The following is a 25,087-nucleotide window of genomic DNA, read 5'->3' on the forward strand; positions in this document are numbered from 1 at the left end:
TTTTTTTTTGATCACTTTTATCCCTATTACAAGGAATTTAAAACATCCCTTGTAATAGGAATAGTGAATGACAGGTCCTCAATAAGACCTCAGATCTCTCCTACAGGCTAGAAAGCCTGAAATAAAAAAAAAAAAAAAATGCTGAATGCCGAGATCAATGCAGTATTGAAAACTGCAAGGCCAGAAGTGGTTAATGCACATAAACACAAAATACCACCTATTTGTTCAGTAAAATATAAAAGATAGCGTTATGCCAAGCAGCTAGATACCAAACAGGGCATGCTTAAAAAATGCGCACGTTTATGGAATGGAGACAAACTACTGTACAATTAACCATAGGCAAAAGCCTTTACAGGTTACCAGTTTAACGTTACACTAGTGCTAGAGTTATTGGTCTTACTATAGCGTTTGCGGCAAAAAGCCCACATGCAGTGCAAACACTGTTTGCATATGCGTGTGAGGCCCATGTATGCATTTTGCCTTTGTGTGCAAGCACAGGGGGGCATTAAATTTGATATATATATATATATATTTTTTTTTTTTTTTTTTAATTCTGTCTTTATATTTTTTTATTCACTTTTATTGCTATTCCAAGAGATGATCATCAGGATAGCATGTTTTTTTTACCGAGACATTTGGGGGTGTATTAGACCCCAGATCTCTCCTCTGCCCTTGAAAGCATCTGATCAAACCAAGAACGATTTGATCACATGCTTTGTGAAAATAACTGGAAACCGCACTAATAGTGCACAAAATAGATGACCCTGCAAACACAAAAACACACCTTTAACACACACACACACATATATATATATATATATATATATATATATATATATATGTGTAGGTGTGTGTTAAAGGTGTGTGTTAAAGGTGTGTGTTAAAGGTGTGTTTTTGTGTTTGCAGGGTCATCTATTTTGTGCACTATTAGTGTGGTTTCCAGTTATTTTCACAAACCATGTGATCAAATCGTTCTTGGTTTGATCAGATGCTTTCAAGGGCAGAGGAGAGATCTGGGGTCTAATACACCCCCAAATGTCTCGGTAAAAAAAACATGCTATCCTGATGATCAAAACTTGGAATAGCAATAAAAGTGTATAAAAAAATATAAAGACAGAATAAAAAAAAAAAAAAATTATAATATATATATATATACATATACATACACACACAGTCCTGTTTATATGTGCATCAACTCAAATTCATTAATCAAAAGATGAGCCAGCATCATCCACCAACATCAAGAACGATAAAGGTGCAGGCTTACCAGACTACAGTGACTCCCATATTCAGAGTGGTCAACTCAAGCTTAAAGGTGATCAACATTAATAGTACGTTTTCTCACAGAACACCAGGGTAGACACCTGGACCCAGCGCCAAATGGACTCCTCCAAATCTCTAGTGGCGCACATTCTTCCTCAATAGGGGTTCAAACTTCCCGAAGCAGTTTCAAATAGTCACCCTCTCTTATGCTCCAGCCAGAGATTGTGCACGCACTGTGGGAGTCACTGAGTTGCTGTTTGTGCAAAAAGAATTTAAGCCATTAGAGATTTGGAGGAGTCTATTTGCGTTGGGTCCAGATGTCTACCCTAGTGTTCTATGAGAAGAAGCGCCATTGATGTTGATGAACATTTGAGCTTGGGTTGACCAATGAAATTGGGGTCACTGTAAACAATAAGGAATTTGAATTGATGTACAAAAAAAAAAAAAAAAAGTCATATTTTTGTTGGGGGCTTTTAATTTATTTCACAAGCATTTCACAACAGATACACTCAGTTTTTGAAAAGCCAAAATACATACACAGACAGAGCATCCCAATGATTAAAGATGCGAACAGAATTCTAAGTAAATGCAACTCACTGTCAAGGAGAGCAACCTCTGGTTTAATTGATGCAGTTTTCATAAGAGGACCCATAACCACAGGGAGGTATTGCTGAAACTCCTTCCCAAGAATCTTGCACATGCGTGCCCAAGCAGAGATCATGTATGAAATCTTGAAAAGAAAAAAAAAAAAAGTTATTATTATTATTATTAGGTAAAAACACCCCTGTAGAGTTCCAAATTGAAATACATTTTACAATAAGTCTACATAAATAAGCACACAAGGATTATCAGAGTTAAGTCTGTTGTCAAAACATGAAACGCAATTTCTATTTATATTTTGTTAACACACCTGAGGATCATCATCTTCCAATTCGCTGAAGTCAGTCTGAGTTTTTAGCAGAAGCTGCATTACATCCGATGCATCTTGCATAAACTGAAAGAGTAAGAGGTGCACTGAGAAATTACTGCTTGCCCAAGTCAAAAAAAAACTTAACAGGAAGTACTTTAAAACACAAAAGATCTTGGGTTTAAGTTGCCAGGAACACTACATCTATACCAGCTAGAGCTGTAGTTTTAAAACTTCCAAAAAAAAAAAAAAATCATCATCATTTTGTAAAGACAACACTCACCTTTTCTTTACCTACAGCCAGCCCAATAAGACTGATGCATTCAATAGTCTTCCCCCTGAGAAGCCGAAGCTCTTTCTGCACTGCATTTTCCACAATGTGTTTCAAGGATGGCATAAACAAATCATAATAGGGGACAAACTTTTCTTCTGCAGTGTCTGCCACAGAGGCTATTGAAGTCACAACTTGTTCCAGGACCAGCTTGGTTCCCTTTTGAATAAGCTGAAATATAAAAAAAAAAAAAAAAAAACCCACACACACTGATTAAATAAAATGGAACATGCAATATTTTTGGGCACTAATTTTCATGGTCTTTTAAACCGCTTAAGACGAAGTACAGCAGATGTTACAGGACTAGACACTGATTAAAAAAAAAATAATAATAATAAGATGTCAAAGAAATTTACTTCATTCAAGATTTTTTTTTTTTTTAGGACACTAGCAAAAAAAAAAAAAAAAAGTTCCAAAATCAAAACTTGGGGAAATAGCAAGTTAGCACTTACACTTAATTTACACCTAAAAAATTAAATGGAAAAAAAAAAAGTGTAAAGTGTAACACTAAAAATAAATAGAAAATCCCAAACTCACTAAAATGTGCAAAAAAAAAAAAAAAAAAACACTATTGAGGAGAAATGCATTTTACAAGTTATTTTTGGATTTTTCAAGTAAACCAAAAAAAATGGATTTTTGTAAAATCTTACCGTAAAATCCTTTTCTCTTAGCTCATTGACAGACGTAGTCCTCGGTGATACACCACCTTCGGGTTATGTTGCCTCCACAGGAGCAGGACTAGACAGGAAATTAAAAAGCTCTGGCCACACCCCAGGGGCAGTCCCAGAGGGTATATCCTCTCTCTCTCTGCCTCAGCAAATCAGTTATGTGAAAAAGCAGTCTTTAGAGATTTTAACCCAACTCAAAAAAACAGAGGGGCGGGGACTACGTCTGTCAATGAGCTAAGAGAAAAGGATTTTACGGTAAGATTTTACAAAAATCCATTTTTCTCTAGCGCTCATTGACAGACGTAGTCCTCGGTGATACACCACCTTCGGGACGTCCCAGAGCAGTATCACAACTGAGGGGTGGGAAAATAGAAATCAAATCCCAATCTAGAAGGCCCAACCGGTGCCAACTAGAAGTTTACAATGCTCATCCTTAATGATGAGACTCAACAAAAAAAAAGAACAATTTTTTTTTTTTTTTCAAACAGAAAAAAACCCTCGAGGTAGACCACCGGTCTCCTCAAATTGCGGCCTGCAAAACCTTGCGGCCAAATGAGGCATCCGCCGATGCCGTCACATCAATTTTATAGAATTTTGTAAAAGTATGTACTGACGACCAGGTGGCCGCCTTACATACCTGGACCACTGACGCCTGATGGCGAAAGGCCCAGGAAGTACTGAGCGCTCGAGTGGAGTGCGCCCTAACAGGGAACGGAGGACTCTGACCCTTAATAGAATAAGCCTGTACCACCGTTTGTCTAATCCATTTGGCAATGGTCGCGGCAGATGCAGGCAAACCCTTTCTGGGGCCATCCGTGATGACAAAAAGTGAATCCGTCTTACGGAATGATTCCGTAGCTTTCAGGTATACCCTGATTGCCCGAACCACATCTAAGGAATGCAACGCATGTTCCCGATGGTGCTTGGGCTGAGGACACAAGGAAGGTAGTACAATATCTTCATTCAGATGAAAATCTGAAACCACCTTGGGAAGAAAAGATGGCTTAGGATGAAGTACTACCTTATCCCTATGAATCACTAGGTATGGGGACTGGCATGATAATGCAGCCAGTTCTGACACCCTGCGAGCAGAAGTAATAGCCACCAAGAAGGCCACTTTCTGGGATAAAGTAAGCAAGGGAATCTCCCTGATGTCTTCAAAAGGAGGTTTCTGTAGAACCGACAAAACCAAATTAAGATCCCAAGGCGGTAAGGGCGCGCGGACTGGAGGAGCCAGGTGCCGCACCCCCTGGATGAAATTCCGCACCAAGGATTTGGTAGCTAAAGGCTTCTGAAAGAAGATTGCTAATGCTGAAACTTGACCCTTGATGGTGCTCAAGGCTAGCTTCTGCTCAACCCCTTGTTGCAAAAAGGCCAATATTCGAGACACCGAATAGGTACGTGGAGGAAATCCTAAAGATTCGCACCACGCAATATAAGTTTTCCATGTGTGATAATAGACTTTGTTGGAAGTCGCTTTCCTTGCTTTAATAAGGGTAGGAATGACTGAAGCTGACAAACCTCTGTCCTTCAGTACTTGGGTCGCAATGGCCAGGCCATTAAACCCAGCGACTGTAAAGCATGATGGTAAATTGGTCCTTGAGACCACAGACACTCCCTGAGACGAAGTTCCCACGGAACGTCTACGACTAACATGTCCAAGTCGGCCAGGCCGGCTTGAGGAGGCCAGCCTAGAATTTCTAGGACCACTGGCGCTGATTGGATCTGAACCAGGCGTCCCTAGAGGTATCTGGCCCCGACCATCCGAGAAAGTCTGGTCGTTTTCTGTTCCCACACATTTATCAGATACCTGATAGTTATCAGGAAAGGTGATCTTTTCTGGTTGAACCTCAGGGACCGAAGTCACCCGACTAGAGGCTACTTGGCCTATCTGGTCAACCAGATCCGATTCCTGTGAGATATCGGGACTAATCTTAGGAAAAGGTAAAGGAAAAGATCTATTCAGGGAACGGTAATTACCGCTTCCTGTAGTACTTAAATGTTGGAAGGGAAGAATCGCACCGGTAGTAGTGGTTGATGCTCGATCTAATGTCCTGAATACCGGTGAAAACGTCCCCCCACCCTGAAACCGGGTGGGGGCGCACCTTCAGGCTGTGTACTCCTTTGCTTCGGGTTTGGCTGGGTTGGTCCTTTGCTTGTCCGACCAGCCCTTCTTGAACCCTCCTGGAGGAGTCTAGCCTTTCCCGCTAGTACCAGCCGGGCGCCCTTTATGGGCGGTAAAGAAAGGTCCTCGCTTGTTGCGAGGTCCCTTAGCTTTAGCAGCCTGTGGCAAAAAAGTGCTCTTGCCCCCAGTGGCATCCTTAATGATTTCATCTAGGTTGGCCCCAAATAGACGATTCCCCTGAAAGGGGAGATTTGTCAAGGTCTTCTTGGAACCTAGGTCAGCTGACCAGCATTTTAACCACAGCACACGTCTGAGGATCACCGCTGTCTTAGATGCATGCCCTAATAAGGGAGTAGTGTCCAAGGCTGCGTCACAGATAAACTGTAGCCCTTGTATAATCTGTTCCATCAAATCAGATGTCTCCTGGGGAATATCTTTTCCCCTAAGATCTTGGCGTACCATTTTCGCCCATTCCGTAAGTGTCTGGGAAACTAGACCAATAACAATTACTGGTCTAAAAGCTGACCCTATCAGAGAGAAGATGGTGCGGGACTCTGCTTCCATCTTTCGATCCACCGGATCCTTAAAGGACGAAGTGTCCTCCACTGGAATAACCGTGGCTTTATTCAGCCTGGAAATAGGCGGATCCACGACTGGTGGTACCGTCCATTTCTTAATGATGGATTCCTCAAACGGATAGCGTCTAGCAATACGCTTGGAAATAGTAAAGGTACGCTTAGAATGCTCCCATTCTCCTTTAATCTGATTACCGAAACATTTAGGTACAGGAAAAGCCTTCATCGTCTTGATGGGCTTATTAGTACCAAAAGGAATCTCTGTTTCAGTTGCCTCTGCCGGTAAAGCCTCAAGTTTTAAGGTTTCCTGGACTGCCACAACTAGTGCGTCCACCAATGCTTCTTCCTGAATAATAGCAGGAGAAGAAGCGTCCTCCTCACTGTCTGAGGGGGCTTTACCTGGGATAACAGCTCTTGCAGAGGAACCTGCAACTGCCGTGACCACCTCTGAATCTGAGTCAGAGGTGTCAGATGGTATAGGGGTAGGCGGGGGTCGCTTCCTTGACCCCCGTCCCTGACAGGCCGCCTCCACCCGAGCCACCATAGACTCCAAATTGCTGTAAATGACTCTATACTCTGTGCACCGGCGGGTCCCGTGGCCCCCTCGAGGGAAACAGGTGGGGGAATATGTGTGGCAGGGTCCATGATAACTCCAGTTACTTCCTGGATAATATAATTCAAAAATAAGTTCTTTTTTTTTTTTTTTTTTTTTTTCTTCGACCCCCAGCGCCACAAAAGCCCCTTAGTGTTACCTGCTAGGGATCCCTATCGATCGAGAGAGAGAGAGAGAGAGATAGACCCCCAGGCTCACCACTTGATGCTCAGAGTTTAACTGCAACAGGTTACAGCGCTGTCTTAACAAACAGGAAGTCTTTTGGCTGGCTGCCCAGGAAGAAAGGAGGCGGCTCCGCCCCTCTGTACGCCTTCCGGCGCCTCCCCCAAGCTCCACGAGGTGTTTGGATCACCTCAAACATGGCCACCCCCATGCTGGAGACACGAGGCTACGCCAAAATGGCGGCTCGTGCGATCCAGCAAAAAAAATGGCGGCGGCCCGTACTGAATAGCGGTGTGCTGCAGGGCACACAACACTCTCACTGCATGGGGATATGGCGTGGTTGGCGGTACCGGCCCTGGCGGACCGCATGGCCGTTCGGGAGGCCTGCTAATAGCTGGAGATCTGATTAGGAAGGCAGTCTACATGTCCGTGGCTTCTGACTGGTAGGTAGCTTATTCTTACCCATAAGATTCCCAGAATGCCACAGATTACATCTTTAAAACATGTATACAATTAGATTGTTAGCTCCCAAACCAAGCCTCCTGGCTTTTTGCACACATAAAATCACACTCAAAGTAGGAGGATCTGTGTCATGTTGTAGGATAGAAAGGGACTCTATCTTACCATACAGAGAGGGGCCCGCGTTCACCACAAAACCCGTCAGGGGGAAAGGGGGAACATACTACTCACCATACCGGAACCAGGCGGGCACCAACTCCTGACAGTACCCCTCTCCACCGGGGCGGGAGGGCTGTCGACCGATACGGACGCCGTGACTCATGGTCTTTGGCGTTTCAGCGAGACGTTTAACTCGCGTGGACAGTCCTTTAATGGGACTTTGTCGCGGCCGACCCAGCGCGGAGCTATGGCCTGCACGCGCTCGTAGGCTGAACTGGGGTGACCACCGGATCTCAACATCCAGCCCGTCGCCCAGTTCAGCTTTCTTGCTTGAAGATCTCACAGGAACACTGGAGAAAAAAGCTGTCTAAAAAAATCCTTTAAGAAAAAATTCTTGCCAGGACCTAAGATCCCAGCAAGGTATCTAGGTCCTTACTCCTAACTAGACAGAAAATAACTGATTTGCTGAGGCAGAGAGAGAGAGGATATACCCTCTGGGACTGCCTCTGGGGTGTGGCCAGAGCTTTTTAATTTCCTGTCTAGTCCTGCTCCTGTGGAGGCAACATAACCCGAAGGTGGTGTATCACCGAGGACTACGTCTGTCAATGAGCGCTAGAGAAATAGAATTTTTTGTAAAAACTTACCGTAAAATTCTTTTCTGAGTCCCGACAGTCGCCGCCCACTTATACAGTCTGCACTTCTGGGTATTGGTCTTATACACAGGAGTAAGCTAGGCATAAGATTTTGTTGGAAAACATTCACAAAACTTTTGTATAGACACCAACAGGGGGCTGTCCCTCTGGTCCAATACCCCCAGCTAGCAACATTCCCAAATCAGTTTGGTAGCAAGCAGTATAGAGATCTATGAACCCCAAAAGAGGGGTGGGGGGGCGGAGACTGTCAGAGGACTCAGAAAATAATTTTACGGTAAGTTCTTACAAAAAATTATATTTTCTCTTACGTCCTCTGACAGTCGCCGCCCACTCATACAGTCTGCACTTCTGGGACGTCCCAAAGCAGTGTAGATGTGAGGGGTGGGAAACGCAACCGTCAAAAAGGCAACGCAGCACCCAGGTAAGAGAAAAGAACCTTTTCTGAACCAGAAAGGTAAACACTGGGTAAGAGGAAAGCTCAACAGGAGCGAACAAACCCAGGAAAGCAAAATAACCAAGGGGGAAAAAAACCCCGACAGGAGGAGACAGGCTAAAAACCGCCATGTCTCCCCTAATGCACTGCCGCACTCAGAACTTTACGGCCAAAAGAGGCATCTTGATGCCAGAACATCAAGTTTGTAAAATTTAGTAAAGGTATGCACGGACGACCAGGTCGCGCTTTGCACACCTTGGACACCGACGCCTGATGGCGGAAGGCCCAAGACGCACTAACCGCTCTGGTAGAGTGCCCTGAAACAGGGAAAGGTGGAACCTGATCCCTAATTGAATAGGCCTGTACAATCGTCTGTCTGACCCCTTTGGAAATGGTTGCCGCAGACGCAGCCGTAACCCTTCCGAGGTCCCTCAGGAAGGACAAAAAGAGAATCCGACTTTCTGAAGTAGACAGGTAACCCTGATCGCCCTCACCACATCCAAGGAATGCAAGGCAAACTCCTTAGGATGCTTAGGTTTCGCACACAGCGAAGGCAAGACAATGTCCTCGCTGAGATGGAAATCCGAAACCACTTTCGGAAGAAAGGTCTGATGAGGTCGCAAGACCACTTTGTCCCTATGAACAACCAGATAGGGAGAGCGGCACGACAGAGCCGCTAAACTCCGACACTCTGCGAGCAGATGTGATCGCCACCAGAAAGGCAACTTTCCGTGACAGCACCGGCAGAGGAATCTCCCGAATGTTCTCAAAGGGAGGGCGTTGCAAAACGGACAAAACCAAATTCAGGTCCCAAGGAGGCCCTCCTAGGGGGAGCCAGATGACGCACCCCTTGAATGAAAGTGCGGATCAAGGAATTCAACGCCAGAGGGCTTTGAAAAGAATGGCCAGCGCAGATAAACTGGCCCTTAATAGTGGTCAGCGCCAGACGCTGCTCCACACCAGTTTGCAGGAAAGCTAACACCCTCGCCACCGAAAAGGAGCAGGGAAGGAAGCCTTCCAGGTACGATAATAAATCTTACCGGACGAGGCCTTCCTAGCCTTGAGTAAGGTAGGAATGACCGCTGACTAGAGACCCGTCTCTCAAAACCTGGCTTTCAACAACCACGCTGTCAAAGTCAGCGACTGTAAAGCAGGATGGAAGATCAGCTGTAGTGAGAGCCGCCAGGGAGGCTCGACGACCAGTTGCATGATGTCCATGTACCAAGACCGGCGTGGCCAGTCTGGGACCACTAGAATCACCAACCTCCGTTCCGAGACCAACCTGCGAAGGAACCTGAACAACTGAATCGGGGGAGAGGCATAAATCAGGCGATACTAATTCCAAGGCACTACCAACACGTCCGAGCCGTCCCGCCAGAGGGTCGCATGTTCTTGCCACGAACCTCCCACCTTGTTGTTTAGCCGAGACGCGAACAGATCCACATCCGGGGATCCCCACTGCGCACACAGCATCTGAAACACCTCCGGGTGTAGGGACCATTGCCCCTGGTCCAGGGTCTGGCGACTCAGATAGTCGGCCTGCCAGTACTCCACACCTGGAATGTGAACTGCCGAACTCGCTGGGACCTGCGTCTCGGCCCAAGACAGAATCTCGGCCTCTTCCTTGGCCACCCGGGCACTCCTGGTGCCCCCTTGGTGATTGATGTAAGCCACCGCAGCTGCGTTGTCCATCTGCACACGCACAGGGCGGCCCTGAAGATGATCCGACCAACGGAGCAAACAGAGCCTGATTGCTCGCAGTTCTAAGACATTTATCGGAAGGGAGGACTCCCCCTCCGACCAAGTGCCCTGGGCAGACAGATTGCCCAGAACACCACCCCAGCCCGACAGGCTGGCGACCGTGGTTACCACAGTCCATAGCAACGGTAGAAAGGATTTTCCTTCCTTCAGAGCCGGAGACTGGAGCCACCACAGAAGATCCGATCTGACTTGGGGGCTCAAAGAGATCCTCCTTTCCAAGGAGCGAGGATGCCTGTCCCACCTGGTCAGAATCTCCACTTGTAGAGATCATGTGTGGAACTGTGCAAATGGTACCACCTCGAAAGCCGACACCATCAAGCCCAGGGACCGCATGCAGGTCCGGAGCGAAAGGAACTCGTTGTCCCTGAGGGACTTGACTTCGTCCTGCAGAGTCCGGAAGAAAGACGTTCACCTGGGCAGAGTTCAGAATCATCCCTAGGTAATGGAGGCGAACAGAGGGGACAATGTGGACTTCTGAAAATTGATGGTCCACCCGAACTACTGGAGCGTCTGAACCGTGGTTGACAGATCATGCAACAGAGTGGCACTGGAACTCGACCTTAAAAAAGGAGATTGTCCAGGTACCCCAGGATGGCAATCCACTGTACCCACAACAAGGCAAGAACAGGAGCCAACACTTTGGTAAAAACCCTTGGAGCCGAAGCGAGGCCGAAAGGCAACGCCACGAACCGATAGTGCTCCTCTGCAATTGCGAATCGGAGGTACCTCTGAGGATTCTCGTATATAGGATGTGTAGATAGGCCTCCTTGAGGTGGATGGAAGCCAGGAAATCCCCTGGACTCAGGGATGCCACCACCAACCGGAGGGACTTTATCCGGAATTTCTGGACCCGCACAAAGCGGTTCAGAAAACTTTAAAGTCCATAATTGGACGCACCTTGCCCTCTTTTCTGGGCACTGAACAGATTTGAGTAAAAACCCCGAAACCTGTCCCGATGTGGCACCGGGACAACCACCTCCTGGGCGAGGAGATCCTGAACCACCCGATCGGAAACGATCTGGGGTCAAATGATGATTTGAGGGAAAGAATATGTCTGCTGGGCGTGATCAAAACTCGATCTTGTACCCTGACCGAATGAGTTCTTGAACCCACCTGTCCTGAATCTTGGCCAGCCAAGGTTCGGGAAAACAGCGCAGACGTCCCCCCACCGCTGAAAGGGTGAGGGCGCCCCTTCAGGTCGAGGCGGACTGGGTCACTGTGCCCGTGTGGGTGCTTTAGGCTTGCCCACCCAAGGCTTCTTCTGGCCACCAGAGGTCATTAAGGACTTACCCTTGTCTTGTGCCTTGAAGGCACAAAAGGACCCCTGGTAAGGTTTAAATGAAGGGCCCCGCTTACCGCGGAAGGATCTTCCCCTGGACACCTGGGGCAGCAGCGTGCTCTTACCCCCAGTGAACCCCCTTCACCAGTTCATCCAGAGAGTCCCCAAAAAGACAACTCCCTGCATAAGGGATGTCAGACACAGTCTTCTTGGCTTTTTAACCAAACGATGCGACGAATCGTCACTGCAACTGCAGACAGGCGTGAGACTAAAGGGGCCTCATCCAAGGCCGTGTCACACAGGTATAAAACAGCCTGAATAATTTGATCCCCCATCTCCAGAGTAGCAGGAGGGGCGGAGTCAGCAATAAGGGTGCATTTAAGCACCTTGGCCCACTCCACAACAGCCTGAGAGACCATTACGGAAGCGAACACTGGTTTCATTAAGGAACCCGCTATCATGTAGATGTGGCGGGTAAGAGTTTCCACCCACCTATCCGCCGGGTCTTTAAACACCGGAGAATCCTCAGCGGGCATTAAAGTGGCTTTATTTAACCTGGACACAGTGTGGTCCACCTTAGGAGCCACAGTCCAGCGCGAATCCACCGGAGCTGCAAAGGGTTAAAAAAGGGTACTGAAATTGCATGGGCACCACAAAATTGCGCTTAAAATTGCGCCATTGGTCATTCACGGTCTCGTGAAACTCAGCGGGGCAGGGAAAAACCTGACCCGACTTCTGGGCTTTGGGGGTCCCAAAGGAAGACTGCTTACCCGACAGGTGGGGCTCATCTAAATTTAGCGTGTCTTTTACAGAGCTAATAAGCGCAGACATTGCAGCGCGTTCTCTTGCTGAACCGCAGGTGGAATCCTCCTCCCCCGACCGAGAGGACAGACCCCTCAGGGGGTACACTGTCCATGGCAACCATATCTGGCTCTGAATCAGAAGACTAAGAAAGTCTGGGCCTTTTCCTAGAAGCCCGGTCAGACATTAAAAAATCCACTTTTGACGCTAAAGTCGCAAGCGCAGCAGTAAGAGACTATAGCAGAGGATTCAGGGGTACCTGAACCCTCCACCAGAGCAGGGGGGAATTTGCTATCCTGGGACTCCATCATAGCACTTCAGAATTTAAATGGCGCTGGCCCTTTAAATCGGCGATTACCGCGGTTCCCACCGCAAAGAGGAACTAAGCCTGTGCTACTAAAAACTGCAAAAGAATGAATGCCAGCAGGAATGCAGCCCAGGAAACACCATAAAATCCCCTAAAAGTGTGCCTATACTTGCCACACTGCCAGCTCGATTTGCATGCGAGGAGGAAGTGAGCTCATGCCACTAGAGGCAGAACACAGCTCTGAGCCACAAGAAAATGGTTGCCAATACAAGTCTATGGAGAAGGCTCTGGGAAAATGGCCGCTGTTCACATAAAGAACAATGAGGCCAAACAGCCTGCCCACACCTAAAATGGCGGCCTCGCGGTTTTACACCGATTGCAGCCCCCACACACCATGTCTGTACCCCCAAAACGTTGCCGAAGCATCTCAGGGACCCCCGCAACCCCCCACACAGCGGTAAAACCGCCACAGCGCCCCCGTGGGGACCAGGAAGGGACACACAGGGACCGCACTGACAGACATGAGGGGGATATTACAGATCCATGTGCACTGCCATCCCCATAAACAGAGGGCCCACATACATACCCCGACAGACAATGCCATAGACAGAGGGGTAGCATGGTACTCACCGGTCCAGCGAAACGTGGGTACCGCTCTGTGACAGGAAGCCTCCCACTCTGGGTGGTGGTGCCGTCAGCCGAAAAGGACGCTAGCAACACGTGGCGTACCGCAGTGAGACATCCCAGCGAAGTAGCCACATCGCAGGCTCGTCCCTGGGGACAGGGACATGGTCGTTTTGTGAGGCCTGGGCGTACACATAGCCTGCTAATGCTAGATGGCAGGCTGGGATTCTAGAAGGCCCTAGGATAACCAGTCCGATTCCCAGCCCGCAAACGCTGTAGTCTTCCGAAGTCCGACTAAGCGCAGGGACAAATAAAAAGCTATTGTAAAGAAAAATCACTTTCTCAGAGAGAAAAAATAATAAGTAAAAAGGCTGAGACTGCAGCCCCAGCCAGGGAAAAGCCAGCCTACTCTTATGCTAGGCAAAGAAACTGATTTGGGAATGCTGCTAGCTGGGGGTATTGGACCAGAGGGACAGCCCCCTGTAGGTGTGTCTATACAAAGGTTTTGTGAATGTTTTATAAAAATCTTATGCCTAGCTTACTCCTGTGGATAAGACCAATACCCAGAAGTGCAGACTGTATGAGTGGGCGGCAACTGTCAGAGGGCATAAGAGAAATTACATTTTCTGTATTACAGGACACAACACCTTTATATTCATTAGAATTAGTCATGTCTCAAAACACTGAATATAAAAAGGGGAGAGCAACACCAACAAGTCAATATGACCCAACCAATGAAACCTAAATGCGGCATTATTTTAACATTTTAACATGCAAACCAAACTAAAAACGAAACAAACTAAAAAGGTAGTGTCCTTGGCATCCATATATTAAACATAATAACCGAAAACCAGATACTGGATCTACAAACCGGAGCTGCCGAAATCAGATGTCAAAGAATAGGTACCCAGACTCCTGGTAAAAAGAGCAGACTGCAAATCAACATCCTTGTTGAGATGGAATGAAAAAAACAGCTTATGTAAAAAAATCAAGGCCAAAGAACCACCTTGTCACAGTGGAGCACAGAAAAGTGCAGCGAATTCTAGAAACCCTTAGCTGAAGAAAGAGCAACCAAAAAAAAATGTCAGAAGAACTAAGGAATATTCCAGATTGGAGAAAGCCAGAAAGTGACCCATGACATACTTGAGGATGAAATCCCTTAGCCTCACACCAGTCAAAAAAAAAAAACACTAGCAAAAAACTGAAGACTTGCATAACAGTGAGGGGTTTATGACTGGCAGGGGACTTCCTGTTTTGTTTTTTGCCAGTATCCAATCACTTGGCAGAATAACGCTATTCATAACGAATATGAAGACTGTGTCCAGTGAGGGATTATAAAGATATTTTTTTAGGCATGCAGAGTGAATAGGCACAGAAACATTGAGGATTTCCCATATTTAACTGCAAAAGTGAAAAAATGCATTTTAATCAGTTCCTTTCATTTTTTGCACACAAAAATCTGCAGGTTTAGCTGCAGAAATACCTGAAATCTAGAACCTTTAAAATTTTCATAATGGAATCTAAGATGATTCGTTCCACAACCATTTATATAAAAATATGGCAATACAAAATACAGTATAAAGTGCACTGTGTAATTTGGTCTGTCAGGTGCCCGCCCCCTCCCCTACTAATGCAGAAAAACCTTATATTAATCTTATATAATCCTCTGTTCCCCAATGCTAGCTGCTCCTGTCACGGTTTTATTAAAAAAAAGAAAAAAAATGCTGGCTTTACCTGATTTCAGAGGGCCGTTCGGCTGTCATGTGACCGTCCGGCTCTCTGCAGCTGTCAGGCGGGGAGATGTGATGGCCGATCTGAGCACTAAAATCGGGTAAAGCCAGCATTTTTTATATAAAACAGTGACAGGAGCAGCTAGCATTGGGAAACAGAGGATTATAGCAACATAGCAGTGTGGGTTATCAAACACTTTAACATCGTGAAGTGTCTGGATTAAAGCTGATCTCCTGCGTCAATTTAAATAGTTTGTTTGAGCCAAGCTGGCAAAAACAAACCATTTCCCTCACTAACATGTGCAGCCACTGGGTGAGCTGTATATACAGTGTGTAGCTGAATAGCTTTGTTTAAGCCAAGCTGGCTTAAAGGGATTGCAAAGGTTTGTGGGTTTTTTTTTTTTTTTTAAACATGTCATACTTACCTGCTCTGTGCAAGGATTTTGCACAAAGCAGCCCTGATTCTCCGGGCTCCTCCTCTTCATCAGGTGCCCCCACGGAGAGCCGATTTTCATGGGGGCACCCATGCGGGCACGCTCTATTCCTGCTGCGTCCATCCCCCCCCCCCCCGCGTCACTGGATTTGATTGACAGCGAGAGCCAATGGCTCCTGCTGCTATCTATCTATTCAATGAGGACCTGAGAGGCTGCAGCTGCTGGGCTTGTGTGAGTCGCTTGAACGTTCGGGTTCAGGTAAAAATAACAGGGGGGTCTGGGGGGGGGGCAGCTGCAACCAAGAAGGTTTTTCACCTTAATGCATAGCATGCATGGAGGTGAAAAACCTTGAGACTTAACACCTTTAAACTATTTCCCTCACTAACATATGCGGGCCACTGGGTGAAATGTATAAAACCGTGTGTAGCTAAAGCTACATAAAGTATACAGCACGGAAATGGGTGCCAGGGGACCTCCCCGACTCACACCCACAACATAATAGCATTGTCATGAGTGACGCTCAGCCATTTATAGGCAGCTTTGTATTCCATCAAGGATTAGGAGATTGTGGCATCAAACCACCTCAACGATTAACCCCCATTAGGGGGCAAAACATGTCTGAGAGGCCTTTCCTGCAGGTGGAGTGCAGAGCTGAAGCCATCCTACACTACCTGGTTCAGTTTTGGTTACAGCAAGTCAAAATCCTGAGTGCAATCAGTTGCCATTTTTCTAATTTAGTGTTGGGCTACCCATACACCTGTGTTCAGGTTGTGCTCATTTATCCTATTGACAACCTGCTGCATTGTGTTCTATTTCACAGTCCAGCTTATGTTACGATTTGGTTGGACAGTTTTCAAAGATGACTGGCATGATGAGCACTGTTGATCCCACGGGAGGCTATCATGGAATCTTACTTCCTTTAGTTCACAAATTGTTTTTCTGACCAGAAGCAATGCTTCCATTGAATTTGCACAGAACCACATGTAGGCAGCTCAGAGGGCATTCTCAGCATGCCTTTGGTATCGGGATGGAATAACTCCTGTATATATGCGATGGAGTTAGACATCTTCAGCAATCTTGATTGGCTGGGCTATGATGCTTAACAGAAAACTAGGGAAGATTATCCACTCAGACCAAACTGGCCTTATTGCCTGGAAAATCCATGTCTATTAGTAATTGAAGGATGCAGCCAATTGCACAACGGAGAGAATATCTACCGAAGTATAGTGTGCTGGCGTCGTTGGACACAGCCAAAGCATTTGACTCAAAAGAACGGCTTTTCCTGCTGGCTGCGCTGTGGTCCTTTGGATTTGGGGAGAAATTTCAAAAATGGTCTCCATTCTTTATACAAACCCCCATGTCCCAATTATTGGTAAATGGTCTACATCTAAACCACTACAGTAGGGCTCGACTGATATCGGTTTTTCCTTGCCGATAGATATTTTGGCCATCGCATATCGGTCCGAGACTAGTCTTTTCCTCCTCCAACCATTAGGTGGTGATGCTCATGCAAGGGTAAAATGACATGCGCATTGCAAGGGTAAAATGACGTAACATAGCATAATTCCGTTTACAAATGTTATTGAATATGCCACTCGCATATGTACAAATTAAAGATATAAACAATTCCACATTAGCAGATCTGCTGGCCGATTGGTATCTCTCACCCACTTGCAGTAAGTGATACCGCTCAGTTCAGCATCCACTCAATACTGCTCTCTCACCTGCTCCATCTTTCACCAACCAGATACCGATCAGTCTCACCCACTTGCCGTGACACCTGGGTGAGACTGATCCATCTGGCATACTGTAACGGATCTTAGTACCCCAGGTGGGCACATCCGCCGGACCTGTGTCTCCTGTCCTACAAACGCACCCACAGCCCGCGGAGAAGCCATACCCAGCCCTTAACCCCTCAATCACGAGACAATCCACACAGGTGTTGAGGGTTCAACATTCAGAGCTTAAACTGTTTATTAAATTCCAGGGGGGGGGGGATGGGGGAGAAGGGCTGTAGCATTACATTAACTCAATGCCATCATGTCCCCAGGTCTCCAGTATCTTCTGGCCCATAGTCAGTCGTAGGAGGCTTGCGCACAGTCCCCTCCAAAACACACAGTGACAGTGGGTTCTGTCACATTTCTCCCCTTTTAAAAACAGACTAACCAGGTTCCTGATCCTCAACTGGTCTGGACCTGCGTTAGTCACAAACTTCCACCCCAGGCAACCAGGAAAAGTAAAAGTACGACTCTGGCGCTGGGGAGAAAAACCGCACTTACGGTCTCCCATGAATAAAAACAGCCGTCTGCACTCCTCTGATCCAGGGCTGGGTTGCAGATATTGGGGGGGGGGGGGGGGGGGGAGCTGAATAATCCTCTGCCCTGATGCCAGCACTTCCGCTGGTAGGGAATGTAGGCTGGGCTATGCATTTGGGGAGAAAAAGGTACTTGCTTTTCTCCTGGTGTAGTTACCAGCCGCTGAGAAGGTATCTTGCAGGGACTGTCCCGGATTCTTCATCTCTTGTTCTGATGCTGGGCAGAGACCATCAGCGCTATGTCCTGTAGCCAGCGCTTCTGCCGGGGAAACATATGCAAAAGTTGGGTACAACTGCTGGAGAGAGGGGAAGGGTTTTCTCCCTGCCGGTTCTGTGACCAGCCACTGGGGTGACTTCTGACAGGGGCTGTCTACCAACCCTCCAAAAACATACTGAGGACGGGGCAGTGGCCAGCGGAACTCTGCCACGTAGCCAACGCTTCTGCTGGGGGGATAAACACTGGGGTAGCGTCCAAGTGCTGGGGAAACGGCTCACTGAGGTCATCCCTCGGACTCCCTGGATCTAACTGAGGGTGGGCAGAGGCCAGCGGCACTCTGCCCCGTAGCCAGCGCTTCTGCTGGGGGGGCAGGGGGGGTGAACATTGGGGTAGTGTCCAATTGCTGGGGAGGGAGAATTGCTTCCTCTACTCCCGGTGGGGATATCTGCTGTTGGGAAAACAGCTCACACAGATCCTCTCTCAGACTCTCCGGATCCAACTCTTTTTCTGATGCTGGGCAGATGCCAGGGGCACTCTGCCCTGTAGCCAGCGCTTCTGCTGGGGCACCAGATGAGATACTCTGGACTTGCTGCTGATCCCCATTTCCCAGCCTTCCAGCTCCTGTCTCAACTCCCCCTTCTGAGACGTTCATGCTATTAGCTTGTCTCGCTGCCTGGGGGACCTCCTGTGCGTTCCAGCATTCTAGAGCTCGCAGTGCCCTCTGTATCATCGCTGCTTCTTCCATTGCGGTTAGGACGGGAAAACGCAGGGGCACCCCTGGCCCCATTTGCTTCTCATCTTCGTGACTGTCTGCTATTTCTCCCGGACAGTCCCAGGCAACGGGAGCCATGCAGAATTCTAAAAGTTGGATGGTCCACTCGAAATCCTGGAGCATCTGAACCGTGACTGTCAGCTCACCCGCCAGAGTGGCACACGCACTCGCCCTCAACAGGAGGTCATCCACATAACCGAGGACCGCAATCCCCCTCTTGCGCAGCAAAGCCAGCACCAGAGTCAAAACCTTGGTGAATACCCTGGGAGCCGAAGCAAGACTGAAGGGTAATGCCACAAAATAGAAAAGCTCCTCTGCCACTGCGAAGCGGAGATACCGCTGATGACCTTCGTAGATAGGGATGTGCAGATATGCATCCTTTAAGTTGATGGAGGCCAGAAAATCCCCCGGACTCAACGATGCCACCACCAACTGGATGGATTCCATCCGGAACTTCTGCACCCACACAAAGCGGTTCAGAGAATTGAGGTCCAGAATCGGACGCACTTTTCCCCTCTTTTCTGGGCACCGTGAAGAGGTTGGAATAGAACCCGCAAAACCTGTCCCGCTGAGGGACTGGCACAATAACGCCTTGGGTAAGAAGATCTTGCACCGCCCCCTTGAGATCTTTAAAATGATCGGGAGCCAGGCGGAGATTTGATAGAAAGAACCTGTCTGCGGGGCATCGAAATTTGATCTTGTATATCCTGAATCATTCAGTTTGTAAACCCACCTGTCCCGGATTTGGGACAACCAGGGTTCCTGAAAGTAACGCAGACGTCCCCCCCCCCATTCCTGAAATGGGTGAGGGTGTCCCTTCAGGCAGAGGAAGACTGGGCCGCCGCACCGGACTGGCCGGCCTTGGGCTTCCCGAACCATGGCTTCTTGTGACCTTGAAGGTTTTACCTTTGTCCTGTGCCCGAGGCACGAAAGGACCCACGATGAGCTTTGAAAGAAGGACCCCGCCGCCTAGTGCGGGGTGATTTTCTTTTAGAGACTTGGGGGCAAAAAGGGTAATCTTACCACCCGTAAGTAGGGATGCACCGATCCGATATTAGGATCGGATATCGGCACCGAAACTACCACAATAGCTGGATCTGGGGATCGGTAAAATTAACCGATCCACGGGCTGATCCGGTTTTGCCGAGTCCCGGCTCAGCCGCCCCATACTTGATGTAGTAGTAGTAAAGCTGCACATGACATTTGCTTGATTCTTTACATAGCTGCGAGGGAACAGAGAACAGCTGTCAAAGGAGAAAAAAAAAAAAAAAAAAGAGCCTCCCAAATGCCTTTAGTCTCCCAGTTAGGCCCCTTTCACACTTGTGCGACTTGTCATGCGATTTGGGACTGCAAAATCGCATGACAAGTCGTTCATTATTTACAATGAGTACCATTCGTATCGGTGCGACTTGAAGTCGCACCGACTTCAAAGTAGTCCCTGCACTACTTTGGCACGATTTTGAAGCGTTAAGGCCCAAGACATTCAGCCCAAACTAGCATCAAAATCGCGGCAACAAAGTTGCAGTAAAATTGCGCGACTTTGAAGTCGCACAAGTGTGAAAGGGGCCTAAAGTATAAGCACAATGCATACAATGTATCTTTTTGTTCTGTCTGCTGGAGGAGGGAAGTTTAACCACTTAAAGACTGAACCTTTCTGACACTTGTTGCTTGCAAGATAAAATCAGTTTTTTTGCTAGAAAAGTACTTGGAACCCCCAAACATTTATTTATTTATTTTTTTTAGCAGAGACCCTACTGAAAAAAATGGCGATTGTTGTAATATTTTATGTCACACTGTATTTACGCAGCAGTCTTTCAAACGCAATACACTTTAAGGAATAAAAAAAAAAACGAAACAGTAAAGTTATTCCAATTTTTTTTTATAATGTAAAAGATGATGTTACGCAGAGATCGTGATCTTTATTCCAAGCAAAAAAATTTTATTCAGAATCGTGCAGCTCTAAGTAGTAGTATGGGATGGGATCCGCTACTTCCTGTATAGGTCTGGCTCACAGGCGGAGTGATATCAGATGCACTCAGCCTGTGAATGGAGGAGCCATACACATGAAGCAGCGGCTTTGCTCTTTACTGCACCCGCATGCATATTGTGCATGTGTGTTGCTCCAGATCGGTATGGGCAGATACACAATGCCAGATATCGGTATCGGGACAAGAAAAGTCAGATCGGTACACCCCTACCCGTAAGACCTTTGATCAACTAATCTAAGGTATCCCAAAAACTTGATTACCCACATAAGGGACATCAGACAGTCTTCTTGGAAGTGTGGTCAGCCGACCAGCTTTTTAGCCAATTAATGCGGTGGATTGGGACCCCAACCGCAGATAACTTTGCGACCAAAGGAGCCTCGTCCAAGGCCGCCATCACATAGGTACAACACGACCTGGGCCAACTAATCCCCCAGGTCAAGGGCAGTCAGAGAGACCGACTCCGCCACCAAGTTGCGCCTAAACACCTTGGACCATTCCGTGACCGCTTGAGAAACTATCACTGAAGCGAACACAGGTTTGAGCAGGGAGCCCACCACCAAATACATCTGGCCGGAAAGCGTCTCGACGCGCCTATCCGCCGGGTCTTTGAACACCGGGGAGTCCTCCACGGGCATCAACGTGGCTTTATTCAACCTAGAAACAGTGTGGTCCACCTTTGGCGACTCCGTCCAGCGATTGTCGACTGGATCCGCAAAAGGATAATGGTATTTAAACTGCTTAGGCACCGCCAGCATGTTTGATGCGACGCCATTGATCGTTCACGGGTTCGTGAAACTCCTTGGGGCAAGGAAAAACCTGACCCGACTTCGGGGCTTTTCGGGACGCGAAGGACACCCGCTTATCTGACTGGGTGGGCTCATCATCAAGATTCAAAGTCTCCTTGAAGGAGCTAATGAGTGCATCCACTAGAGCACGTTCCCGTGCCGCAGTGGAGGAGGGCACCTCCTCCTCTCCATCCGAATGAGAGGACTGGGACCCCTCAGGGGGGACGTTGTCCGTGGCAACCAATTCAGGCTCTGAGTCAGAAGACTGAGAGGGCATTGTCCATTTAGGAGTATTGCGTTCAGACATCAGCAGATCCACCTTGGACGTCAAAGTTGCCAGTGCAGCAGATAAGGAGGCCATGGAAGAGGATTCAGGGGTTCCTTAAGCACGAACCAGGTCTGGGGGGAATTTGTTATCCTGGGACTCCATTTTGCAATAAAAAATATTTTGGGACACTGGCCCTTTAAAACAGCGGTTCCCGCGATCCACACCGCATATCTGCACCGCCTGTAGAGACCCCTTAAAAGCAGCTATAGCCATAGAGAAAGTACAGTCTTGCAGGAAAATGCCCGAAAAAAACAGCAAAATATCACCCCACAGTGTCGCTGTACTTGCCCAGACCTCCGCAGACGATGCTGCAGTGAAGAGAAATGAAAAAGGAAGTGACCTCATGTCCTCTTACTCCCACTAGAGGCCGATGCATGCCCTGAACCACAGTAATATGGTGCCTAATAGAAACAAATGGGAGGAAGCACTCGCAAATTGGCTGCTGCCCAAAAGCCAAAACAACCTGCCCTCACCCAAAATGGTGGCCGAGCGATCCGCGCCAAGGGGCTGGCCAGCGCGGGGAACCTCAACAATACCCCCAAGAATGCACCAAGCCCCCACACCCCCAATCCACAACTGCCCTAGGGACACAGGGGTAGCATTACTCACCATACCACGGATAGCGGGCTCCACTCTGATACGGAACACCTCCCACCCTGAGTGGGGGTGTCGTCAGCCAGGAAGGGATGCTAGCAACAACACAGGGGTTCCCAAGCTGAGACCTCCCGGCAAAGATGTATCTCTGCAGGCTTGGACCCGTCCTCAGGGCACTGTCGTTGCGAGGCCTGGGCGCACCAATGACCTGCGACACTCGTTGGCAGGCTGGGACTCTTAAGAATTTAGATTATCCAGTGCGAGGCCCAGCTCAGCTGTCGCTTGTAGTCCTCCAGGGATCCCCCTGACTAACTAGCGATAGTGAGTGAAAGAGAAAAGACTATTAAAAGAAAAAAATTGTTTAGAAGAAAAAAAAAACAAAAAAACAAAAAGAAAATGAGACAAAAGGTCTCGGCTGGGAAGACCTAGACCTACTCCTGACGCTAGGCAGCCTGAAACTGGAGAACAGTGCTAACTGTCATGATAATGCTGAGGGACGGCCCCCTAGAGGTGTCTCAGTGTGAAGTTTTTTTAGCCCTTCACTGTCTAGCTTACTCCTCCCAAAGAGCGCCATTACCCACTCATTATGGGAATACCGAATTAGCTGTGACTGTCAGAGGACGTAAGAGAAATATGAATTTAAACTTTTAAGCAAAAAGTTCTAGAAAGGGCTTAGTCACCAATCTGGACCCTCTACTTCAAGTGACCGAAAGCTTAACATTTGGGCCAAACTCCCTTTGTCTGTGGCAGGTAGAATTAATTTGATAACGAGGATTCTTATGGTAAATCTGACATAAGACAGTTGTGAGGGGTATCCTGATCAGAACGGGATTGCATCTTAAAAAAGGAACCAGACGTACGGACAAACTTTTGTTGGTTACGTAGCCTGGAGCGCTCCCACAAAGTGAGTTTAGAGCAGTACGCTTATCAGGAACCTCTTCGGGTCCGCGAGGCGCTCCGATCTTCTACTCCACAAAACAAAACCGGGTGCGTTACTTGCATGGGCCCTACGGGGACCCAGGGCCAGAACATACATTCCTCACGTCCAGAAATTAACTTCCTCCTCCGCGATGGCTTCGGAGTTTCTCACATTTTACCGCGACCTGTACAATCTTGGCACCTCTCCCACAGTAAACCCCATAATGGCTACAGTGGCAGCAATTCAATCCCTGGAGCGAGGGAGAAATTGGAAAAGCCAATCACAACAGACGCTGGAAATTGTTCTGGCACAGGCAAAATCTAAGAAGGCCCCTGGTTCAGACGGCTTCACTCCAGTCTATTACAACGCTTTCTATGAGACCCTGTCCCCGCACTTTCTATCCACCATGAACTCTCTCACGCAGGGCAGGACTATGCCCTTGGATGCTCTGAGGGCACGTCTCCCTGATCCCCAAAGATGGCAAGGACCTTTCCCAGTGTGGAAACTACCATCTCATAGCGCTCTTGAATACTCACCTAAAGTTATATGCCAAAATGTTGGCAGGTCAGCTTCTTCCTTCTATCCCTCAACTAGTTCATAGAGACCAAGAGTTTTGTACCCCTTTGTGAGCCCTGAGACAATACCATTGGGGTTGTAAATCTGATTTACGCAGCCAGAACTGCCCCACTGCTTCTCTCTATATTCTTGTCCATCAGCGGGAATCAAGGTCAACGAAACCGTTTAGGACTTCTTCACGATAACGAATGGCACACGTCAGGGTTGCCTTGTCAACTTTGATCTTTATACTCTCCCTGGAGCCTTTTCTATGCACAATCCGGGCGGATTATGGTATTACAGGCTACCGCAAGACCTCTGGATAACACAAAGTAGCCAGATGATCTGATCTTTTTTCGGTCAGATGCATTAAAGTCCCTACCAAAGTTGATCCAGCTAATGCAGGGTTAACGGCCATCTTCCTTTTATTTTTCAAATCAACCAAATCTAAATCTCCGGCCCCCTCTATACTGCTAGCCCAATTTATGATTGATAGCCTGTGTCCATCGTTCCCCTTTGCTGGGTGTCTAATGCCATCCATTATTTGGGAATTGATATAACTCCGCTGACCTCTATTTGGCCAATTTTGAACCTCTGCTCCTTCTACTCTGGACAGACCCACTCCATTGGCACAAGTTAACTGACTTGGTTTGGCCGATGTAGTGCCCTCAAGATGACACTCTTACCCAAGATACAATATTTGATACATGCCCTACCTATTCTTTTGCCCACCTCTTTTTCAAGAGCATTGACACCTTTTCGGACATTTACATGGTTCCATCCAAAACCGCAACGTTAGCTTCACCTCCCTAAGAACCAGGGAGGGGTAGGCCTTCCAGATGTTTGGGCCTATTACAGAGCCGCCCAACTTACCAGAATTATTGACTGGCACTGCTACTGAGGCTAAACACTGGGGGTGGCCATGGAGTTGGAGGATTTGGGGGGAGTACGGCAAGAAGTTGGCCATGGATTGCCACTCCGTTGCTCAAAGCCCTCAGGGATCACCCTACCTTAGGTGGCACCCTAAAGACTTCCAGAGAGGTTTTCCGCTGCTCCTCGGTTTCCCCAACTCCTTTTCCATCCAGTGTAATCCAGAATATGAAACCCGATCTTTGCCACCCACAGTCTCTTAAGCTACAGTCAGGTCATCATCTCCACCTTTGGGATTTCTTGGGGTTAGATGGCAAATTATTGCCCTCTACTCTGGTCTAAGCTGTGAACCCCTCTGGGATTTTCTGGGGGGGTCTGCAGCTCTGGCACTTCCTGCGTCAGTGTTACCGCACCCCAGGCATCTCTGGTCAACTTACAGGGTTTGAAACGTCGTGCCGCAA

At 47.8% G+C, this 25,087-nt stretch overlaps 1 protein-coding gene across 1 annotated transcript in view; it reads right to left on the minus strand.

Moving 5' to 3' along the window:
- IPO5 (importin 5) overlaps nt 1–25,087 on the minus strand; it is a 167,398-nt gene that overhangs the window by 69,918 nt on the left and 72,393 nt on the right. Inside the window, exons 14-16 of the mRNA XM_082245950.1 lie at nt 2,454–2,672; nt 2,174–2,257; nt 1,861–1,993 (exon numbers count right to left, since the gene is read on the minus strand). Of these exons, the coding sequence (XP_082102076.1) occupies nt 1,861–1,993; nt 2,174–2,257; nt 2,454–2,672 (436 nt within the window). The remainder of the gene's footprint in view (nt 1–1,860; nt 1,994–2,173; nt 2,258–2,453; nt 2,673–25,087) is intronic.

The sequence above is a fragment of the Pelophylax lessonae genome, assembly GCF_965119305.1.
Source record: "Pelophylax lessonae genome assembly, chromosome: 2".
Classification (NCBI taxonomy): Eukaryota; Metazoa; Chordata; class Amphibia; order Anura; family Ranidae; genus Pelophylax; species Pelophylax lessonae.